Source organism: Hordeum vulgare, chromosome 7H, assembly GCF_904849725.1.
Source record: "Hordeum vulgare subsp. vulgare chromosome 7H, MorexV3_pseudomolecules_assembly, whole genome shotgun sequence".
Lineage (NCBI taxonomy): Eukaryota > Viridiplantae > Streptophyta > Magnoliopsida > Poales > Poaceae > Hordeum > Hordeum vulgare.
The window spans coordinates 521,095,859-521,116,167 of NC_058524.1; the positions used below are offsets into that span (position 1 = coordinate 521,095,859).

Genomic DNA, 20,309 nt, shown 5'->3' on the forward strand with positions numbered 1-20,309 from the left:
CCTATCATGGTGATGTCCATCTACGAGAGGGGATGTGTGATCTACGTACCCTTGTAGACCGTACAGCAGAAGCGTTAGTGAACGCGGTTGATGTAGTGGAACGTCCTCACGTCCCTCGATCCGCCCCGCGAACTATCCCGCGATCAGTCCCACGATCTAGTGCCAAACGGACGGCACCTCCGCGTTCAACACACGTACAGCTCGACGATGATCTCGGCCTTCTTGATCCAGCAAGAGATACGGAGAGGTAGAAGAGTTCTCCGGCAGCGTGACGGCTCTCCGGAGGTTGGTGATGATCTCGTCTCAGCAGGGCTCCGCCCGAGCTCCGCAGAAACGCGATCTAGAGGTAAAACCGTGGAGATATGTGGTCGGGCTGCCGTGGCAAAGTTGTCTCAAATCAGCCCTAAAACCCCACTATATATAGGAGGGCGAGGGGGGAGCCTTGCCTTGGGGTCCAAGAACCCCCAAGGGGTCGGCCGAGCCAAGGGGGGAAGGTCTCCCCCCCCAAACCGAGTCCTACTTGGTTTGGAAGGTGGAGTCCTTCTTCCCTTTCCCACCTCCTCCTTTTTTTCTTTTTTCTCTTTGATTTTCTTCCCAATGCGCATAGGCCCCTTTTGGGCTGTCCCACCAACCCACTAAGGGCTGGTGCGGCACCCCCAATACCTATGGGCTTCCCCGGGGTGGGTGCCCCCCCCGGTGAACTCCCGGAACCCATTCGTCATTCCTGGTACATTCCCGGTAACTCTGAAAACCTTCCGATAATCAAATGAGGTCATCCTATATATCAATCTTCGTTTCCGGACCATTCCGAAACCCTCGTGACGTCCGAGATCTCATCCGGGACTCCGAACAACATTCAGTAACCAACCATATAACTCAAATACGCATAAAACAACGTCGAACCTTAAGTGTGCAGACCCTACGGGTTCGAGAACTATGTAGACATGACCCGAGAGACTCCTCGGTCAATATCCAATAGCGGGACCTGGATGCCCATATTGGATCCTACATATTCTACGAAGATCTTATCGTTTGAACCTCAGTGCGAAGGATTCATATAATCCCGTATGTCATTCCCTTTGTCCTTCGGTATGTTACTTGCCCGAGATTCGATCGTCAGTATCCGCATACCTATTTCAATCTCGTTTACCGGCAAGTCTCTTTACTCGTTCCGTAATACAAGATCCCGCAACTTACACTAAGTCACATTGCTTGCAAGGCTTGTGTGTGATGTTGTATTACCGAGTGGGCCCCGAGATACCTCTCCGTCACACGGAGTGACAAATCCCAGTCTTGATCCATACTAACTCAACGAACACCTTCGGAGATACCTGTAGAGCATCTTTATAGTCACCCAGTTACGTTGCGACGTTTGATACACACAAAGTATTCCTCCGGTGTTAGTGAGTTATATGATCTCATGGTCATAGGAACAAATACTTGACACGCAGAAAACAGTAGCAATAAAATGACACGATCAACATGCTACGTCTATTAGTTTGGGTCTAGTCCATCACGTGATTCTCCTAATGACGTGATCCAGTTATCAAGCAACAACACCTTGTTCATAATCAGAAGACACTGACTATCGTTGATCAACTGGCTAGCCAACTAGAGGCTTGCTAGGGACAGTGTTTTGTCTATGTATCCACACATGTATATAAGTCTTCATTCAATACAATTATAGCATGGATAATAAACGATTATCTTGATACAGGAATTACAATAATAACTATATGTATTATTGCCTCTAGGGCATAATTCCAGCAGACCGTGTAGGAAATGCCTCCAGCAGTGTACCGGGATGTGCAACGATCTGGCTTAGCGTATGACGTTGAAACATCTCGCTAGCTATCTTACGATCATGCAATGCCAATATGAAAGTAACGACACATGTCATGAGACAGAACGGTGGGAATTGCAAGGCAATATATCTCGGAATGGCTATGAAAATGCCACAATAGGTAGGTATGGTGGTTGTTTTCAGGAAGGTACATGGTGGGTTTGTGCATCGGCGATAGTTGCGCGGCACTAGAGAGGCTAGCAATGGTGGAAGGTGAAAGTGCATCTATACCATGAACTCACATTAGTCATGAAGAACTCATATACTTTTTGCGAAAGTTTTATTAGTAATCGAAACAAAGTGCTAAACGCATACTCCTAGGGGAAGGGTTGGCAGGTGTTAACCATCGCGCGATCCCGACCGCCACACAAAGGATGACAATCAATAAATCAATTATGCCCCGACTTCCTAACATAGCAGTTCACCATACGTGCATGCTACGGGAATCACTAACTTCAACACAAGTATTTCTAGATTCACAACATCCTACTAACATAACTCTAATATTACCAAATCCATGTCTCAAAACTAATTCAGAGGAATCGAACTTCACTTTATAATCAATGCACGTGAATATGGAAGTTTTTATTATATCCTCTTTGGATGCCTATGATCTTTTGGACTACTTTCATAGCACAAGCCAATTACCAAGTTGCTCAGAGAGAGCACTCTCAAAAAGATATAAGTGAAGATCGAGAGTTCTTATTTCTCCAAAATATGACACCGTCGTGCTCTAAAAAGATCTAAGTGAAGCACTAGAGCAAAGTTATCTAGCTCAAAAGATATAAGTGAAGCACATGCGAGCTAAATTGCCTAACTCAAAAGATATAAGCGAAGCTCAATGAGTATTCTAGCAAAATCACGATGAGTGCATGTCTCTCTCAAAAGAAGGTGTGCAGCAAGGATGATTGTGACACAACAAAAAAAAAGACTCATATAATACACGACGCTCCAAGCAAAACACATATCATGTGGTGAATAAAAATATAGCTCCAAGTAACGTTACCGATGGATTGAAGACGAAAGAGGGGATGCCTTCCCGGGGCATCCCCAAGCTTAGGCTTTTTGGTGTCCTTGAATTTGGCTTGGGATGCCTTGGACATCCACAAGCTTGAGCTCTTTCCACTCTTTATCCCATTGTCCATGAGAACATCACGCAAAACTTGAAAACTTCACAACACAAAACTTAAACAGAAACTCATGATATCATTAGCATAAGAAAACAAACTACCACCTCTTTAGGTACTATAGCAAACTTGATTTCTATTTATATTGATGTTATATTACTGTATTCTCACTTTTCCATGGCTAGTACCCCCCCCCCCCCGAGACTACCCATAGTTTCATCAAAATAAGCAATCAACACAAAAAAAACAGAATCTGTAAAAAACAGACCAGTCTGTAGCAATCTGTATACTTTGTATACTTGTGGTATCTCAAAAATTTGAAAAAATTATGAAAATTAGGGAAATTGGCATATCAACTAGCAAAAAAAGAATCAACTTAAAATCTATTTATGGATAGGAATTAAAAATAATTTCGTGAGCGCAAAGTTTCTGTCTTTTTCAGCAAGATCAAATAACCAACACCAAAACTAATCATAAAGGTTTTACTTGGCTCAAACACAAAAAGAAACACAAAAAAACACAATCATAACAGAATTATGATGGCGTGGACACAACAAAACAGAAATCAAAAAGCAAAGATAAATTCATTGGGTTGCCTCCCAACAAGCGCTATTCTTTAACGCCCTTAGCTAGGCATAAGGCGATAGAATCAAGTATCGTCGTCTTTGGTACTCAAACCATAAGTAGCCCTCGTCATGGATTCATAAGGCAATCTTATTTTCTTTCTAGGAAAATGTTCTATGACCTTCTTCAATGGAAATTGAAATCTAATATTCCCTTCTATGACCAATAGTCCCTAGGAAAGGTCTACCAAGAATGATAGGACATGTCGCATTGCAATCAATATCAAGCACAATAAAATATATGGGTACATAATTCCTATTTGCAATAATAAGAACATCATTGATCCTTCCCATAGGTTTCTTAACAGTAGAATCCGCAAGATGCAAATTAAGAGAGCACCCATCAATCTCATTGAAGCCTAGAACATCACATAAACACTTTGGAATAGCGGAAACACTAGCACCCAAATCACAAAAAGAATTCATTCATAGTTTTTTATCTTGATTTTGATAATAGGTTCCCACTCATCATGAAGTTTTCTAGGAATAGAAACTTCCAACTCAAGTTTCTCTTCTAGAGATTTCATCATAGCATCGACGATATGATCGGTAAAGGCCTTGTTTTGGCTATAAGCGTGTGGAGAGTTTAGCATGGATTGCATCAAGGAAATACATTCAATCAAAGAGCAACTATCATAATTGAATTCATTGAAATCCAAATTAGTAATTTCATTACTACTCAAAGTTTTGATATCCTCTACTCCACTTTCAATGCTTTTAGCATCAAGATAGATAGACTCCGAATCATTGGGGCGTTTCTCAACCAAAGTGGATTCCTATCTAGCCCCATCATCATTAGGTTTGACATTAGAAAACAAGGATTCAATAGGAGTCACACCAAGCACTTTAAGATCTTCGTGATTCTCATCATGAGAACACGCCTTTTTAAGCCATTCCTGTCTAGCACGAATTTGGGCAGTTCTTTCTTTACTCTCATTCATGGAAACACGCATAGCTTTCAAAGTTTCATCCATATTAATCTTGGGAGGAGCACATCTCAATTTCAAAGCATCAACATCAAGAGACATTCTATCAACGGTCCTAGACAAGTCATCAATTTTGAGCAGTTTTTGTTCTATGGACGCATTGAAAATCTTTTGCGAGTTGATAAACTCTTTAATATTACTCTCTAGATCAGAGGGTAATTTATTGTAATTTCCATGAGCATTTATGTAGTAATTGCCAAAGTTATTAGAGGGATTACTAGGAATATAGTTACCTCTAAAAGCATTGTTGTTGCCAAAATTATTCCTACCAACAAAATTAACATCCAAGCTCTCATTGCTATTCTAAATCAAGGAAGACAAGGGCATATCATTTGGATCTAAAGGAGAACCTTTACTAGAAAGCAATTTCATTAATTCATCCATCTTAGCGCACTCAAAGAGTTAATTTCTTCTATGGCATGCAATTTTTACTAGTAGGTGACCTTTTAGTGTGCCACTGAGAATAGTTTGTCATGATATTGTCTAGGAGTTTTGTGGCTTATCCTAGTGTGATTTCCATGGAAGTTCCACTGGAGGCGGAATCCAAGATATTTCTAGAAGCAAAATTCAAACCAGCATAGAAGATTTGTATAATCATCCAAAGACTCAAGCCATGAGCGGGACAATTTCTAATCATCAATTTCATTCTCTCCCAAGATTGTGCAACATGTGCATGATCTAGTTGCTTAAAATTCATGATATCATTACGGAGAGAGATAATCTTAGCCAATGGAAAATACTTGGATATATAAGCATCTTTACACTTGTTCCAAGAATCAATGCTATTTTTGGGTAAATATGAGAACCAAGTTTTTGCTCGATCTCACAATGAGAATGGAAATAGCTTCAATTTAATCACATCATTATACACATCTTTCTTATTTTGCATATCGCATAACTCAATGAAGGTATTAAGATGGGACGCGGCATCTTCACTAGGAAGGCTGGAAAATTGCTCTTTCATAACAAGATTCAGCAAAGCAGCATTGATTTCATATGATTCCGCACTAGTGGCGGGAGCAATCGGAGTACTAATAAAATCATTATTATTAGTATCCGAGAAGTCACAAAGTTTGGTGTTTTCAGTCATGGTGACTTCAGCTAGCACACAAGCACACAAGTGAACAAAAGGCAAGCGAAAGAAAAGGGCAAACAAAAAAGGCAAATATTTTTGTAATTTTTGTTTTTCAGAAGTGGGGGAGAGGAAAACGAGAGGCAAAAAAGTAAATCCAAGAGATGAGTTTGCGACAGTTACTTGGATAAGCTTCACTTAGAATAGTCACCGGTGCCAGAAATTGACATGTTGGAGGAAGACTATTCTTGACTTGATACCCCCGGCAATGGTGCCAGAAATTGGCACGTTGACGGGAGACTATTCTTGTCTTGATCGTCCTCCCCGGCAACGGTGCCAGAAATTCTTCTTGCTACCTCTTGAGCTTGCGTTGGTTTTTCCCTTGAAGAGGAAAGGGTGATGCAACAAAGTAGCAGTAAGCATTTCCCTCAGTTTGAGAACCAAGGTATCAATCCAGTAGGAGTATCAAGGCAAGTCTCCAAAGTACCTGCGCAAAAACAAACAAACTTGCACCCAACGCTATAAAGGGGTTGTCAATCCCTTCACGATTAACTGCAAGGTGAGATCTGAAGGCGGAAAGTGCAACAAAGTAAAAGTGTAGAGCTGAAAATATGATGTGAAGTAGACACCGGGGCCATAGTGTTCACTAGAGGCTTCTCTCATGATAGCAAGTATTATGGTGGGTGAACGAATTACTGTCGAGCAATTGATAGAACCGCGCAAAGTCATGATGATATCTAAGGCAATGATCATACATATAGGCATGACGTCCGAGATAAGTAGACCGATACTTTCTGCATCTACTACTATTACTCCACACATCGACCGCTATCCAGCATGCATCTGGTGTATTAAGTTCATAACAAACGGAGTAACGCCTTAAGCAAGATGACATGATGTAGAGGGATAAATTCATGCAATAGATATAAACCCCATCTTTTTACCCTTGATGGCAACAACACGATGCGTGCCTCGCTACCCCTTCTGTCACTGGTGAGGACACCGCACGGTATGAACCCAAAACCAAGCACTTCTCCCATTGCAAGAATTATAGATCAAGTTGGCCAAATGAAACCCACAACTCGAAGAGAATTACAAGGATACGAAATCATGCATATAAGAGATCAGAGGAAACTCAAATAACATTCATAGATAATCTGATCATAAATCCACAATTCATCGAATCTCGACAAACACACCGCAAAAGAAGATTACATCGGATAGATCTCCATGAAGTTCATGGAGAACTTTGTATTGAAGATCCAAGAGAGAGAATAAGCCATCTAGCTACTAGTTATGGACCCGAAGGTCTATGGTGAACTACTCACGCATCATCGGAGAGGCAATGGTGTTGATGAAGAATCCCTCCGTGTTCGCATCCCCCTCCGACAGGGCACTAGAACGTGCCCCATATGGGATCTTGCGGAGACAGAAGCTTGTGGCGGTGGAAAAGTATTTTCGTGGCTCTCTCCCGTGGTTTCAAATTTTTAGGGAATTTATAGGCGGAAGAACTAGGACAGGGGAGCCACAGGGGGCCCACAAGCCTGCTAGGCCCGCCCCCCCTAGGTCAGGTCTGGGTGGCTTGTGACCTCCTCCGAGGTCCCATGCCTTGGTTCTCAAGTTTCCTGCGTGTCTTCTGTTATGGAAAAAATCATTCCGCGGGTTTTATTCCGTTTGGACTCCGTTTAATATTCTCCTCTCAAAAAGTCAAAAACACGGAAAAAACAGGAACTGGCACTTGGCACTGAGTTAATAGGTTAGTCCCAAAAAAGATATAAAATAGCATATTCATGCATACAAAACATCCAAAGTTGACAAGATAATAGCATGGAACCATCAAAAATTACAGATACGTTGGAGACGTATCAGTGCGCCCTGTTGGCTTGGTACCAACAGGTGGCCCCCTCTAGTGGGTCTTTGCTCCATTATTATTTTTTACTCGAGAAAAAATCCACAAGAAATTTCGTCTGATTCCGAAAACTTTTATTTCTGCACATAAACAATACCATGGTAGTTGTGCTGAAAAGAATGTCCGTTCGGGTTAGTTTCGTTCCAATCATGCAAATTAGATTGGCTACATTCCAAAAAAGAACGTTTGGGGCATCGTCAGACCATGTCATCATTAGTTCAAAAAATTTGATACATTTGGGACGGATAAGGGAAAAGCTAGAAATTGAAACTCTGAAGCCTCCCCCCTGTGTCGCACTCCAGGCGGCACCGGAGGCAACACTCGTTCGCCACGAGCGCCTCCCCGCAACGGGATCCACATCCACCCATAAGGTGGAAGGGGGATGTGTTTTTGTGTCTCGAGGAGTCGGGGGAGTGCTGGAGCAGCTGTGGCATTGGACGACCATCTTGTTGGTGCACGAAAGCCTAGGCGACAGCCTCGGGAAACGGTGGTGTCATCCTTTCCCGGCTGGCGTCACAAGGTTGCGAGAGGGTGCATGCTGCGGTGGTTCCTCGCCCGATCTGCCCCTCATTCAAATCTTCTTCTGGTACTCAGCGGCTGTCCCTAGCACGGGTTAGTGGGGCGTTCGATGGTCGCTACAGTGTGCTGCAGATGGTGGTCCGACGGAGGCTGCAACGTGGTATGGAATCCGTGGTGGTGGCGGTGTGTTGCGGATCACGGACGGAGACGTTGCGATGTTGCATGGGTGGGCGTGAAGTGCTTTTGGCTCGCACAGGGGTATCCATCGCGGAGTGTGGTGTTGTGGTGGCTTTGTCCATGGTGGCGTGTTAGCGGCTGGCGATGGTGGATGTGCTGAATAGTGGTCTTGGCTCCGATGGTTTGGTGTCCTTGAATTTCCAGATCTACAAGACCATCGATGGGGGAGGAGGGTCTCAGGCAAAAGCCTTTTCGGAACGGCGGCGTCTGCGGGCGCCGTTACCTCTTGGGTGCGTTGCTTCGGAGCTCCTTTCCCTTTCCTCTCTTGTGGTGTTTGGACTCTCCAGTTTCAGAGTAGGCGGCGGCGGCATCTACGTCATGACCTCCTTTGAGGCGTTTCCATGGAGGGTTAGCTTTTGGGATCCATGTGGCGTTCTCCCATCGTAACGGGCGGTGTATGTCGGGGCAGCGGCCTCGAATCCTTCTTATGCGTCGAGACGATGGTTTCGCGTAGCATGTGCGGCGGCAGCTCCATGAGGCAGGGTTGTAGCTCGTCCTCGCTTGGGTGGCAACATTGGGATGCAAGGGTAGTAGGGTTGTCTGTTGGATAACGTAGAATAAATTCAAAATTTTCCTACACATGTTCAGATCTTCCTATGGAGAGACCAGCAACGAGAGAGGGGTAAGAGCATCTTCATACCTTTGAAGATCGCTAAGCGGAAGCGTTGCTAGAACGCGGTTGATGGAGTCGTACTCGCAGCGATTCCGATCTAGTGCCGAACAACGACACCTCCGCGTTCAACACACGTGCAGCCCGGTGATGTCTCCCGCACCTTGATCCAGCAAGGAGGAGGGAGAGGTTGGGAAGAAGTCCAGCAACACGACGGCGTGGTGTCGATGGAGAGACGAGGTCTCCCGGCAGGGCTTCGCCAAGCACCGGCGGAGAGGAGGAGGAGGAAGAGCAGGGCTGCGTCGAGAGAGAGGGAAAACCGTGTCCTCCAATGGCCAAAAGTGCCCACTATATATAGGGGAAGGGGAGAGGGGGTGCCACCCCTAGGGTTCCCACCCTAGGGGGTGCGGCAGCCCTCCCAGATGGGTGGTGCGGCGGCCAGAGGGGGGGGGCAGGGGGTGGCGCACCCACTGGTGGGCCTTAGGCCCACCTGGCTTAGGGTTTGCCCCCCCTTTTCTCTCCCTTGCGCAATGGGCTGAGTGTGGAGGCGCACCAGCCCACCTAGGGGCTGGTTCCCACCCCCACTTGGCCCACCTTACCTCCCGGGGTCGTTGCCCCCTTCGGTGGTCCCCCGGGGCCACCTCCGGTGGTCCCGGTGGTCCCGGTACGTTACCGGTGACGCCCGAAACACTTCCGGTGTCCGAAACCATCCGTCCTATATATCAATCTTTACCTCCGGACCATTCCGGAGCTCCTCGTGACGTCCGGGATCTCATCCGGGACTCTGAACAACTTTAGGTAACCTCATATAACAATTCCCTATAACCCTAGCGTCATCGAACCTTAAGTGTGTAGACCCTACGGGTTCGGGAGACAGGCAGACATGACCGAGACACCTCTCTGGCCAATAACCATCAGCGGGGTCTGGATACCCATGGTGGCTCCCACTTGCTCCACGATGATCTCATCGGATGAACCACGATGTCAAGGATTCAATCAATCCCGTATACGATTCCCTTTGTCTGTCAGTATAGAACTTGCCCGAGATTCGATCGTCGGTATACCTATACCTTGTTCAATCTCGTTACCGGTAAGTCTCTTTACTCGTTTCGTAGCACGTCATCGTGTAACTAACTCCTTAGTCACATTGAGCTCATGATGATGTTCTACCGAGTGGGCCCAGAGATACCTCTCCGTCACACGGAGTAACAAATCCCGATCTCGATTCGTGCCAACCCAACAGACACTTTCGGAGGTACCCGTAGTGCACCTTTATAGTCACCCAGTTACGTTGTGACGTTTGATACACCCAAAGCACTCCTACGGTATCCGGGAGTTGCACAATCTCACGGTCGAAGGAAAAGATACTTGACATTAGAAAAGCATTAGCATACGAACAATACGATCTAGTGCTAGGCTTAGGATTGGGTCTTGTCCATCACATCATTCTCCCAATGATGTGATCCCGTTATCAATGACATCTAATGCCCATGATCAGGAAACCATGATCATCTATTGACTAACGAGCTAGCCAACTAGAGGCTTGCTAGGGACACATTGTGATCTATATATTCACACATGTATTACTGTTTCCTGTTAATACAATTATAGCATGAACAATAGACGATTATCATGAACAAGGAAATATGATAATAACCATTTTATTATTGCCTCTAGGGCATATTTCCAACATTGTCGGCTCGGTCGGCGCGTCCTAAAGGGGACGGTTGGACGGTATGTCGGGGCAGCGGCCCCGGATGTGGTGTGACGGCCGTGGTCTATGAGCAGTTTGCCTTGAGCAGTGTGAGCTGGGTCGTGCGACATTGCGGCTCGAGGCGAGCGGTGGTATGTCGGGACGACGACCTTGGAAGGTGGTGTCGGTTGAGTGCGTTGGGCGCGACGACGGGCAGCGGCCCTGGCAGCTTCAAGTGCATAAACCTTGGATTGTGTGGATAGTGACATTGTTTTTGAAGTTGATCTCGACATGTCGTCTACTGTAACCAGCAATGGCTTTCTGGGTGCTTGCCTCTTCACCACCGCAAGAGAGTCCCGGTCTGCTCCTCCCATAGTAGTCTCGACTTTTTCTTTCCAATGATGGTGTGGGTCTGGCTTGACAGAGTGAGGCCTCCCGTTGTTATGTGTATATTTGGTTGGCGTTGGTTGTGGTGCTCGGCACGTCGTGACGAGTGTGGGCTTGGCCCAGTGTTTTTTGATGTTTGGGAGTGAGGGCATGACCGAGTATGTCTTGTGGGGCTTTAAGCCCTTTGTATATGGTCTTAGCCAGTTTTTCCTAATTAACCAGGTATTTTTTTTCTTCTTAGTGAGTGCAGAAAATCTGCCATTTCAAAAGAAAAAAACTCTTAGGCTATGTTTGGTAGCGAAGTATTGCAGAAAACATGGTCATACAAAACTACAGTATTTTAGCATGTATGCATAAGATACCATGGTTTTGGCGGAACAGAGTATTTTGAAGTATCTAGAATACTGTGACATGTTTGGTTAGCTAGCTAATCGTTAGCTAGAAGTTGCAAACACGTGTATTCCTAGTTTATGCTTGACCGTTTACAAGTACTTGGCCAACGGCGATACGCATGGGTTCCGGCGAGCGCTTCAGGGTGGAGCGCATGGGGCACGTCGTGCCGTCATTCATGTTGACCGCGGTCCCAAGCAGTGCGTGCGGGATGAGCAGCGGTCAGCACGGTAGCGGCATGGCGGTGGCTGTAGTGCCAAGTGGCGGCACAACACACATACGTGGCTGTGGTATAAGTCTTTCTATTGGTTCCACTAATGAATTACATATGAATGTATATAGATATATTTTAAAATATAAATTTATTTATTTTATTTCGTATGTAGATCTTTAGTAAAATATCTTAAAAGACTTATATTTAGCAACTGAGGGAATATGAGTGTGCAGGGAACATCTGAGCTCGGACAATAGTGGGCTGCGGTTTTCATGGAGCAGCCAGTAGCGCGACCATGGCGTGAGTTGGCCAGCAGGGCAACTAGCTGCATGAGGGCATGCGGCGTAGAAGCAGAGAGGGAGGTAGGGATGAAAAGTGGGTCCCATTTAAACCCACTTATTATATAGTATTTTAAAATTTTGTTTTTTTCCAAGGAAAATAAACTGTGAAGCTAAAAAAACTAAATAAATGGGACTTGTGGTTGTCACTTATTTACCATTTACATCCCTAGAGGGAGGAACGCAAGCAGTAGTACAATGGACACTGTTTTTCTCTCCGTCGTCTCTTAGCTTATCCATGAATGTCCATGAAGACAGGAACGGAGCGAGTATTTGAACATGAAAGAGCGAAGGGATGGGAACACATGAACCATGGCACAAAAGAATTTCAAGTCTTAAATATTATAGCAATTAATATCAAACACATACAAGAAATTTATTTATTTTGAAACGGACAAGAATATTTTTTAAACATTAAACAAGGCTACATTTTTACTAGTTTAAACTATCTTTGACCCCGACCTGGCCGATCGAACAAATCAATAATTTTATAAACATTAAACCTCACAACTATTTCCTTCCCAGTGTATACCACCATGTAATATTGAAGAAAACTGCCACCCATTTTATTTCAAAGATGCCGTTTGATTAGTTTGATTGCTAAAAACGCACCATATTTGCAATTGAGACAGAGAGAGAGAGACGACCAATTGCAGTAATCTACCGACCATTGTATCTGCAGAAGTTTTGGCATCTATCTCTGTGATTGGATTTCCATCTTCAACATTAGTTTGCTTGGCGGTGTCTTTCTCTTCCTGATCTATGCAATTCTAGTAGTACAAAAAAAGATACATAATCAGTTAACTGATCTGATAACCAACAAAATGCACAAACTACTAACAATTGATTGATTAGTTTGTGTGATCAAAATGACACTAAAATATTATGAATCTATAAACAATATTACATCTGGCTCGATCGGAGCAAGTTAGAAATTGGGTGTGGCGCCGCCACCCGGCTGATCATTGTCACGTAGAATTGAACTGGATTGATGAGCGACAGCTTTGCTAGGCATGCAACGTCAATGACATGGAAGCCCAGCGGACGGCGATGATGTTCAAGTGCTCCATGAAGTCCAAACCCTAGCGGCCTAGCGTATGGTGGGCAGCGTCAACACGAAATAGGTCTAGTCTTATTTTTGAATTTATGACGAAGTTGCATGCAGGTGTGTGAAGCCAAAGCAAAAGTGACAAAACGGAAGGCCGTGGAAACTCGGCTTCGCGAGAGTTCCAGCCAACAGAGCAACCCCCACCCTTACAATCGAGGCCCCACTTGCAGCCGCACATGACATCACTGAAGTACTGGCACAACAAACCCCACAAGAGCACAAAGCCCCAGCAGTCAGCAGAGAACAACATAGCGGCACGCAACACGCAACACGCAGCAAAGCGCCGGTGCCGCTTCCCCAGGACCCCAGGTCACCAGCCACCTCCTCTCTTCTCCAGCAGCAGCGGCAGCCTCGCCACGCGCCGCGCGCGCGCAGCAACCGGCATGGCGATGTCTCGCGCCGCCGCGGCCGTCCGGCAGCGCCGACGCGTGCCGCTCCTGCCCGCGGCGAGGTCCATGGCGTCGTGGTTCGGGCACGTGGAGCCGGCCCCCAAGGACCCCATCCTCGGCGTCACCGAGGCCTTCCTCGCCGACCCCTCGCCGGACAAAGTGAACGTCGGCGTCGTACGTGTCTCTTTCTCCCTCTCTCTCTCTCTCTCTCTCTCTGCTTCTCTTGGCCCGCATGCCCTGCCACAGCTGCGTTTCTCGCGGTGTGCCGCGACCGAAATGGGTGGGTGCCGATCGTAGGGGCTGATGAGTGACGCCTTCTTCCTGTTGTGCCGCGCGCAGGGCGCGTACCGGGACGACGCCGGGAAGCCCGTGGTGCTGGAGTGCGTGCGCGAGGCGGAGCGGCGAATCGCCGGGAGCACCAACATGTGAGATCTCGCTGTCCGCCTTTCCTCTGGTCTCTCTTGGCCCTTGCTTTTCCTTTAATGCGGTTGTGGGTGCAGTTCTCTTGGTCCTGGGGAGTGAGCAATTGATTGATGATGAATTGACGTGGACGAAAGCTTAGCTTTATGATGCATGATGCATGAAGCCTGCATTGCCCTGCAGTCTTGTGATAATACTTCGACAATTCTACTGTGTGGATTTTTCTTGGACAATAAGTACGCACATTTGTCGATTTCGCTATCGAGAAATTATTGATAGGATCATAACGCACTTCCAGGCAGCCGTGTCTAATACAGCATTTGGAAGTTTCAATCTAGCTTTTGTGCACAGCACCTTGAGAGTTCACAGTTCTTTTTGGAGGGGTTTCCTGTAAAAGGGATTATTGAGTTCCAGCTGTGCAATTAAAAATAAATAAATAATAATAATAATAATAATAATAATAATAATAATAATAATAATAATAATAATAATAATAATAATAATAATAATAATTGGAGTTCAATGGTAATGGAATGCAATTTTAGTGCATGAACGAACGATTATCATGAGTTCTCAAATTCTTTTCCTGACGAAATTTGTGAAACAGGGAGTACCTTCCGATGGGAGGAAGCGTGAAGATGATTGAGGAATCGCTGAAGCTGGCATACGGGGAGGATTCTGAGTTCATCAAGGACAAGAGGATCGCGGCAGTGCAGGCTCTTTCGGGGACTGGTGCATGTCGCCTCTTTGCAGATTTCCAGAAGCGCTTCTTGCCCGATTCACACATCTACATTCCTACTCCTACATGGTCAAAGTGAGTTAGGATCCATTCTACTTTGACTGTCTCATATCCATGCATGCCGTGGCATGACACCTAAATTTTTGGTTACAAGTCTCCAGTAGGTTACCAAAAACAATTCAGAGTCCACACTGAGCGTAGTCGTAGTGCACTTGCATTGCAAAATTTCAAATGTTGGCACCCTCTGACAATAGCTAACTGTATGAACCTGTTCAGCCATCACAACATTTGGAGGGATGCCCAGGTACCACAAAGTGCATTTGCCTACTACCATCCAGAATCAAGAGGACTGGACTTTGCAGGCCTGATGGATGATATCAAGGTATTTTTGTTAGTGATGAACATTTTTACAAGTGCTGTAGAGTGTAGACACGACTGATCCTTCCAGTAATATTGTTACAAAAGTAATTGTAGTTTGCTGTGATTTGGCACAGTAAAGCTCCCACTTTCTGTGGGTGTTTCTGTCTTGTTAACAGCTTATCTGTCACTGATTCAGAATTGTGTTTTCTTACACATGCAGAAAGCTCCAGAGGGTTCCTTCTTTTTGCTTCATGCATGTGCTCACAATCCCACGGGGGTTGATCCTTCTGAGGAACAATGGAGAGAGATATCTCAACAGTTTAAGGTACAGATGGCAACAAATTGGAGAATGGCCACTCCTTATATTATTTTACCAGTGACATGCAGCTGTATTTTTTTGTTTGGTATTTTTCAGGTGAAGAACCATTTCCCATTTTTCGACATGGCATACCAAGGATTTGCTAGTGGTGACCCAGAGAGAGATGCCAAGGCTATTCGGATCTTTCTTGAAGACGGACACCAAATTGGATGTGCACAGTCGTATGCAAAAAACATGGGACTTTATGGCCAAAGAGCAGGATGCCTTAGGTACTCATTTCTGCTATTTTAATCTATCAAATACAGTATTTTTCATATCTGTTCTCACTTAAGGATCGATGTCTTTTGTAATGTGTACCTTTTCTTATTTATATTTTCTACAGCTACTTGTTAGTGTTTGTGTTCTATGTCAAGTTGTTTCCCTGTAATTTTCACTGAGTTGAGATGTCAGTATGTTTATTTGTGAGCACTGTGTACAGCCTGCAAGTGTTTAATTTAAGAAGACTTAAGCATTACATGATCTTGGAGAGTTTCTGACACTAAAGACTATAAGCTACAACTCTTCATCTGTTTCCTAGGTGTGGCCTGATCTCCTATATTTTAACATTTTCTGCAGTATCCTCTGCGACGATGAAATACAAGCAGTTGCTGTGAAGAGCCAATTGCAACAGATTGCCAGACCTATGTACAGCAACCCACCCCTTCATGGCGCACTAATTGTTTCCACTATCCTTGGGGATCCAGCACTGAAAAGCTTATGGCTCAAAGAGGTCAAGGTAAACTACAAAGTCCTTCCCAAGTCCTGACTACCAGTGAAGTAAACAAAATTCCTGAGTCATTTGATAATCATGGAAACTGATGGGTTTGATTGTGAACATTATTTTACCATTTGTTTATTGTCTCAGGGTATGGCTGATCGCATTATTGGAATGCGAAAAGCACTTAAGGATAGTCTTGAAAAGTTGGGTTCACCATTATCATGGGAACATATTACTAATCAGGTAATTGCTCATCAAGATAATTTTTTGCTATAATTTAGGCTGGGGTAGCTCACTGCCCATATGTAACTGGTAGTATACTGTACAACATCTTGGCCAACATAAAAAGGTGTGGACGCAATTTGGGTCTGCACCGGTGCAAAAAAAATCGGGTAGGATCATGCCGGGAGTGTAGACATTTATTTTGCTTTGACATCTGTACCTAAACTGTCTCTTAAATTGATCAATGGAATGTGGCAAATCTGTTGCCTCTGTTTCACAAAATCTAAAGTTATAAGGAATTTACACTCCTTAGAATGGAATTTTAGTTGTTAGTTCATAAAAGGTAATTAGTTCCCATGAAAACCGATACCCGGAAGCCCCTCAGACTTATAACCTTGGGGAAGGAGGAATGCTCTTTTTTTTTTACTGAAATTAGTTTTCTGTTTTATGGTGCGAACATCACCCACTTTGAACCTTCTAAGATGTTTTGATGCTGCAAATTTCTGGGGTTCAAACTGCGGTTGTATTACTATTCTACACACTTTTTTTAAAGGAGGATAACCCCCAGTCACAATGATGCATGCAGCCATACTATTCTACACACATAAACAATAGTTTAGCTAAATTTTACGTTATGCTTTGTAAGTGACCTTATTTACTTCCATATATGCATTACTGAGACTTTTGCCATGCCATTCCATCGGCGGTTGTCAATAGCTCCAATATAAAATAGAATGCTTTACTTTCGTGAACAGATTGGTATGTTTTGCTACAGCGGGATGACGCCTGAACAAGTTGATCGCTTAACAAATGAATTCCACATATACATGACTCGTAATGGCAGGATAAGGTACTCGCAATTGCTTAACAGAAAGTTTGTTGTTCTTTCTGAATACATCTCTCTGCATTTCATGGATTACTTATGCCTAATTTTATTGATGTTTCCTCCTTCAGCATGGCTGGTGTGACAACAGGAAATGTCGCCTATTTGGCTAACGCTATTCATGAGGTCACTAAGCCAAATTAAGACATGTTCCTCCGGCCATTTTGAGAAATAAGAGGAGCCTTTCAACTTCAAGTTGCAATTTGCTTTTAATTTCCTTTAACCTTTTCTGACCATGATATGGTCAGGTAGACAAATAAGTATGTTCCAATACTGTTGTTTTTCTCAAAGAATGTATCATATTGTTGTGACCTATGGGTGTGCAAATATTGATTTGTTTCACTGCAGGCACATAAAGGAACACTTTTTGTAAGAACTAGAATGATCCTATATTACAGTTGCAAATGATGCCCTAACACAGAAAATGTCATCATTTTAAAAACAATTTAGGAGGAGCTGAGTTCCTGTGAAGCATATGAAGAAATGCAGGTGGCATCTGCAAGTGCACAGAGTTTCTTATAGTCTTTGAAATAATTGGGATTATCTATCCAGAATCAGAAGATAGGTTGGTGTCCAACATAACGCATTTAACTTTTATTGTCACAAAAGGAGATACTGGAGGCTAGCAAATAAGTATGTCACAAAAAAACAGATGTACAAACTGAAAAACATGATTAAATTTAAGGAGCACAATATATTGATGATGGTGTTCGTGAAATGGTAGGTTCTCTTTGTTGAGAAACGTTGCATGGGAAATAAAGATTTTCCTATGCTCACCAAGATCAATCTATGAAGATCAACATCTACGAGAAGGGGAGTGCATCTACATACTCTTGGAGATCGCTAAGCGGAAGCTTTGAGAAACACAGTTGATGTAGTCGAACCTCTTCGCGATCCAATCACGATCCGTTCCGCGATCCACTAACGAACGTCCCGATCAAGTGCCTAAGGGACAACACCTCCGCGTTCAGCACACGTACAGCTCGGTGAAGCCTTCACCTCCTTGATCCAGTGAGCGATGGTGAATGGTTGAGTTCTCCGACAGCACGACGACGAGGTGGCGGTGGTGGTTCTGCGATCTCGGCAGAGCTTTGCCAAAAGTTGTCGTGATGCGACAGACGAGAAAACAATCTAGCGAGAGGGCGCCACCAAGGCTTGGTGTGTTGGATGCCTCCCTCTCCCTCTCTATTTATAGGAGGAAGGGGTAGGTAGGGGGCTGCCTTGGTCCCTCCTCTAAAGGATGCGTGGCCGGCCAAGTGGGGAGGAGTCTACCTCCAACAAGGGAGGTGGGCACCCAACGGGAGGGCTCCGCCCTCCCCAAGGCACCTCCCCCACCTACCCTTGGGCGCATGGGCCCTTTAGGGGTAGGCTGCCCAGCCTACGAGGGGCTGGTGCGCCACCTCTTAGGCCCATGTGCCCCCCGGGTGGTGGGCCCCTTTCGGTGGACCCACGTAACCCTTTCGACACTCCCGGTACAATACTGGAAAACCCTGAAACTTTTTTGAAACCCGGATACCACTTTACCATATATAAATCTTTACCTCCAGAAAATTCTGGAGCTGATGCTGACGTCTGGGATCTCATTCGGGACTCCGAACAACCTTTGTTCACCAACACAACTCAACTATATCTATATCATCACCGAATGTTAAGTGTGCAGACCCTTCTGGTTCAAGAACTATGCAGACATGACCGAGACACCTCTATATTCAATAACCAATAGTGGGACCTGGATGCCCATATTGGTTCCCACATATTCTACGAAGATCTTTATCACTCGAACCATGATGTCAAGGATTCAGTTAATCCCGTATGGAGTTCCCTTTGTCCATCGATATGTTACTTGCCCGGGATTCGATGGTCGGTATCTCCATACCTAGTTCAATCTCGTTAGGGCAAGTCTCTTTGCTCTTCTGTAATACAAGATCCCGTGACTAACTACTTAGTCACATTGCTTGCAAGATTACTCTGACGATGTATTATCGAGTGGGTCCCGGGATACCTCTCCATCATATGGAGTGACAAATCCCAGTCTCGATCCATGCCAACCCAACAGACACCCTCAGAGATAGCACTAGAGCAACTTTATAATCACCCAGTTATGTTGTGACATTTGTGTTGGTAAACGTAGCATAAATTCAAAATTTTCCTACGCATGTTCAGATCTTCCTATGGAGAGACCAGCAACGAGAGAGGGGTAAGAGCATCTTTTTACCTTTGAAGATCGCTAAGCGGAAGTGTTGCTAGAACGCGGTTGATGGAGTCGTACCCGCAGCGATTCCGATCTAGTGCCGAACAACGGCACCTCCGCGTTCAGCACACGTGCAGCCCGGTGACGTCTCCCGCACCTTGATCCAGCAAGGAGGAGGGAGAGGTTGGGGAAGAAGTCCAGCAACACGACGGCGTGGTGTCGGTGGAGAGACGAGGTATCTCGGCAGGGCTTCGCCAAGCACCGGCGGAGAGGAGGAGGAAGAAGAGCACGGCTGCGCCGAGGGAGAGGGCAAAGTGTGTTCCCCAAAGGCCAAAACCCCTCTATATTTATAGGAGGAGGGGGAGGGGGTGCGCCACCCCTAGGGTTCCCCCCCTAGGGGGTGCGGCAGCCACCAGATGGGAGGGGGGCGGCGGCCAGGGCAGGGAAAGAGGGGGTGCGCCCTAGGTGGGCCTTGGGCCTCATCTGCGCCTAGGGTTTCCCCCTCCCCCTTTCTCTGGTGCGCATGGGCTGGGTGGGGGGCGCACCAGCCCACCTAGGGGCTGGTTCCCTCCCCCACTTAGCCCATCTAGCCTCCCGGGGTCGTTGCCCCCCTTCGGTGGTCCCGGTACGTTACCGGTGACGCCCGAAACACTTCCGGTGTCCGAAACCATCCGTCCTATATATCAATCTTTACCTACGGACCATTCCGGAGCTCCTCGTGACGTCCGGGATCTCATCCGGGACTCCGAACAACTTTCGGTAACCTCGTATAACAATTCCCTATAACCCTAGCGTCATCGAACCTTAAGTGTGTAGACCCTACGGGTTCGGGAGACAGGCAGACATGACCGAGACACCTCTCTGGCCAATAACCATCAGCGGGGTCTGGATACCCATGGTGGCTCCCACTTTCTCCACGATGATCTCATCGGATGAACCACGATGTCAAGGATTCAATCAATCCCGTATACGA

General features: G+C 45.5%; 1 protein-coding gene across 1 annotated transcript; it reads left to right on the forward strand.

Moving 5' to 3' along the window:
- Positions 1-13,217: 13,217 nt before the first annotated feature.
- On the forward strand, positions 13,218-17,561 carry LOC123412692 (aspartate aminotransferase, mitochondrial-like). The gene is made up of 10 exons (XM_045105634.1): positions 13,218-13,619; positions 13,785-13,870; positions 14,473-14,679; positions 14,881-14,986; positions 15,185-15,289; positions 15,380-15,552; positions 15,899-16,058; positions 16,188-16,283; positions 17,018-17,112; positions 17,217-17,561. Exons 1-10 carry the CDS (start codon positions 13,233-13,235, stop codon positions 17,287-17,289), a joined length of 1,488 nt encoding a protein of 495 aa, XP_044961569.1. The 5' UTR covers positions 13,218-13,232; the 3' UTR covers positions 17,290-17,561.
- Positions 17,562-20,309: the final 2,748 nt, after the last annotated feature.

What these genes read in the sequence shown, in the direction of transcription:
- LOC123412692 (XM_045105634.1), top strand. Translation starts at nt 13,233, where the DNA reads ATGACATCACTGAAGTACTGGCACAACAAACCCCACAAGAGCACAAAG. An exon ending in CAAAGAGCAGGATGCCTTAG is followed by an intron (nt 15,553 to 15,898) that starts GTACTCATTTCT and finishes CATTTTCTGCAG; the next exon opens with TATCCTCTGCGACGATGAAA. An exon ending in TATGGCTCAAAGAGGTCAAG is followed by an intron (nt 16,059 to 16,187) that starts GTAAACTACAAA and finishes TTATTGTCTCAG; the next exon opens with GGTATGGCTGATCGCATTAT.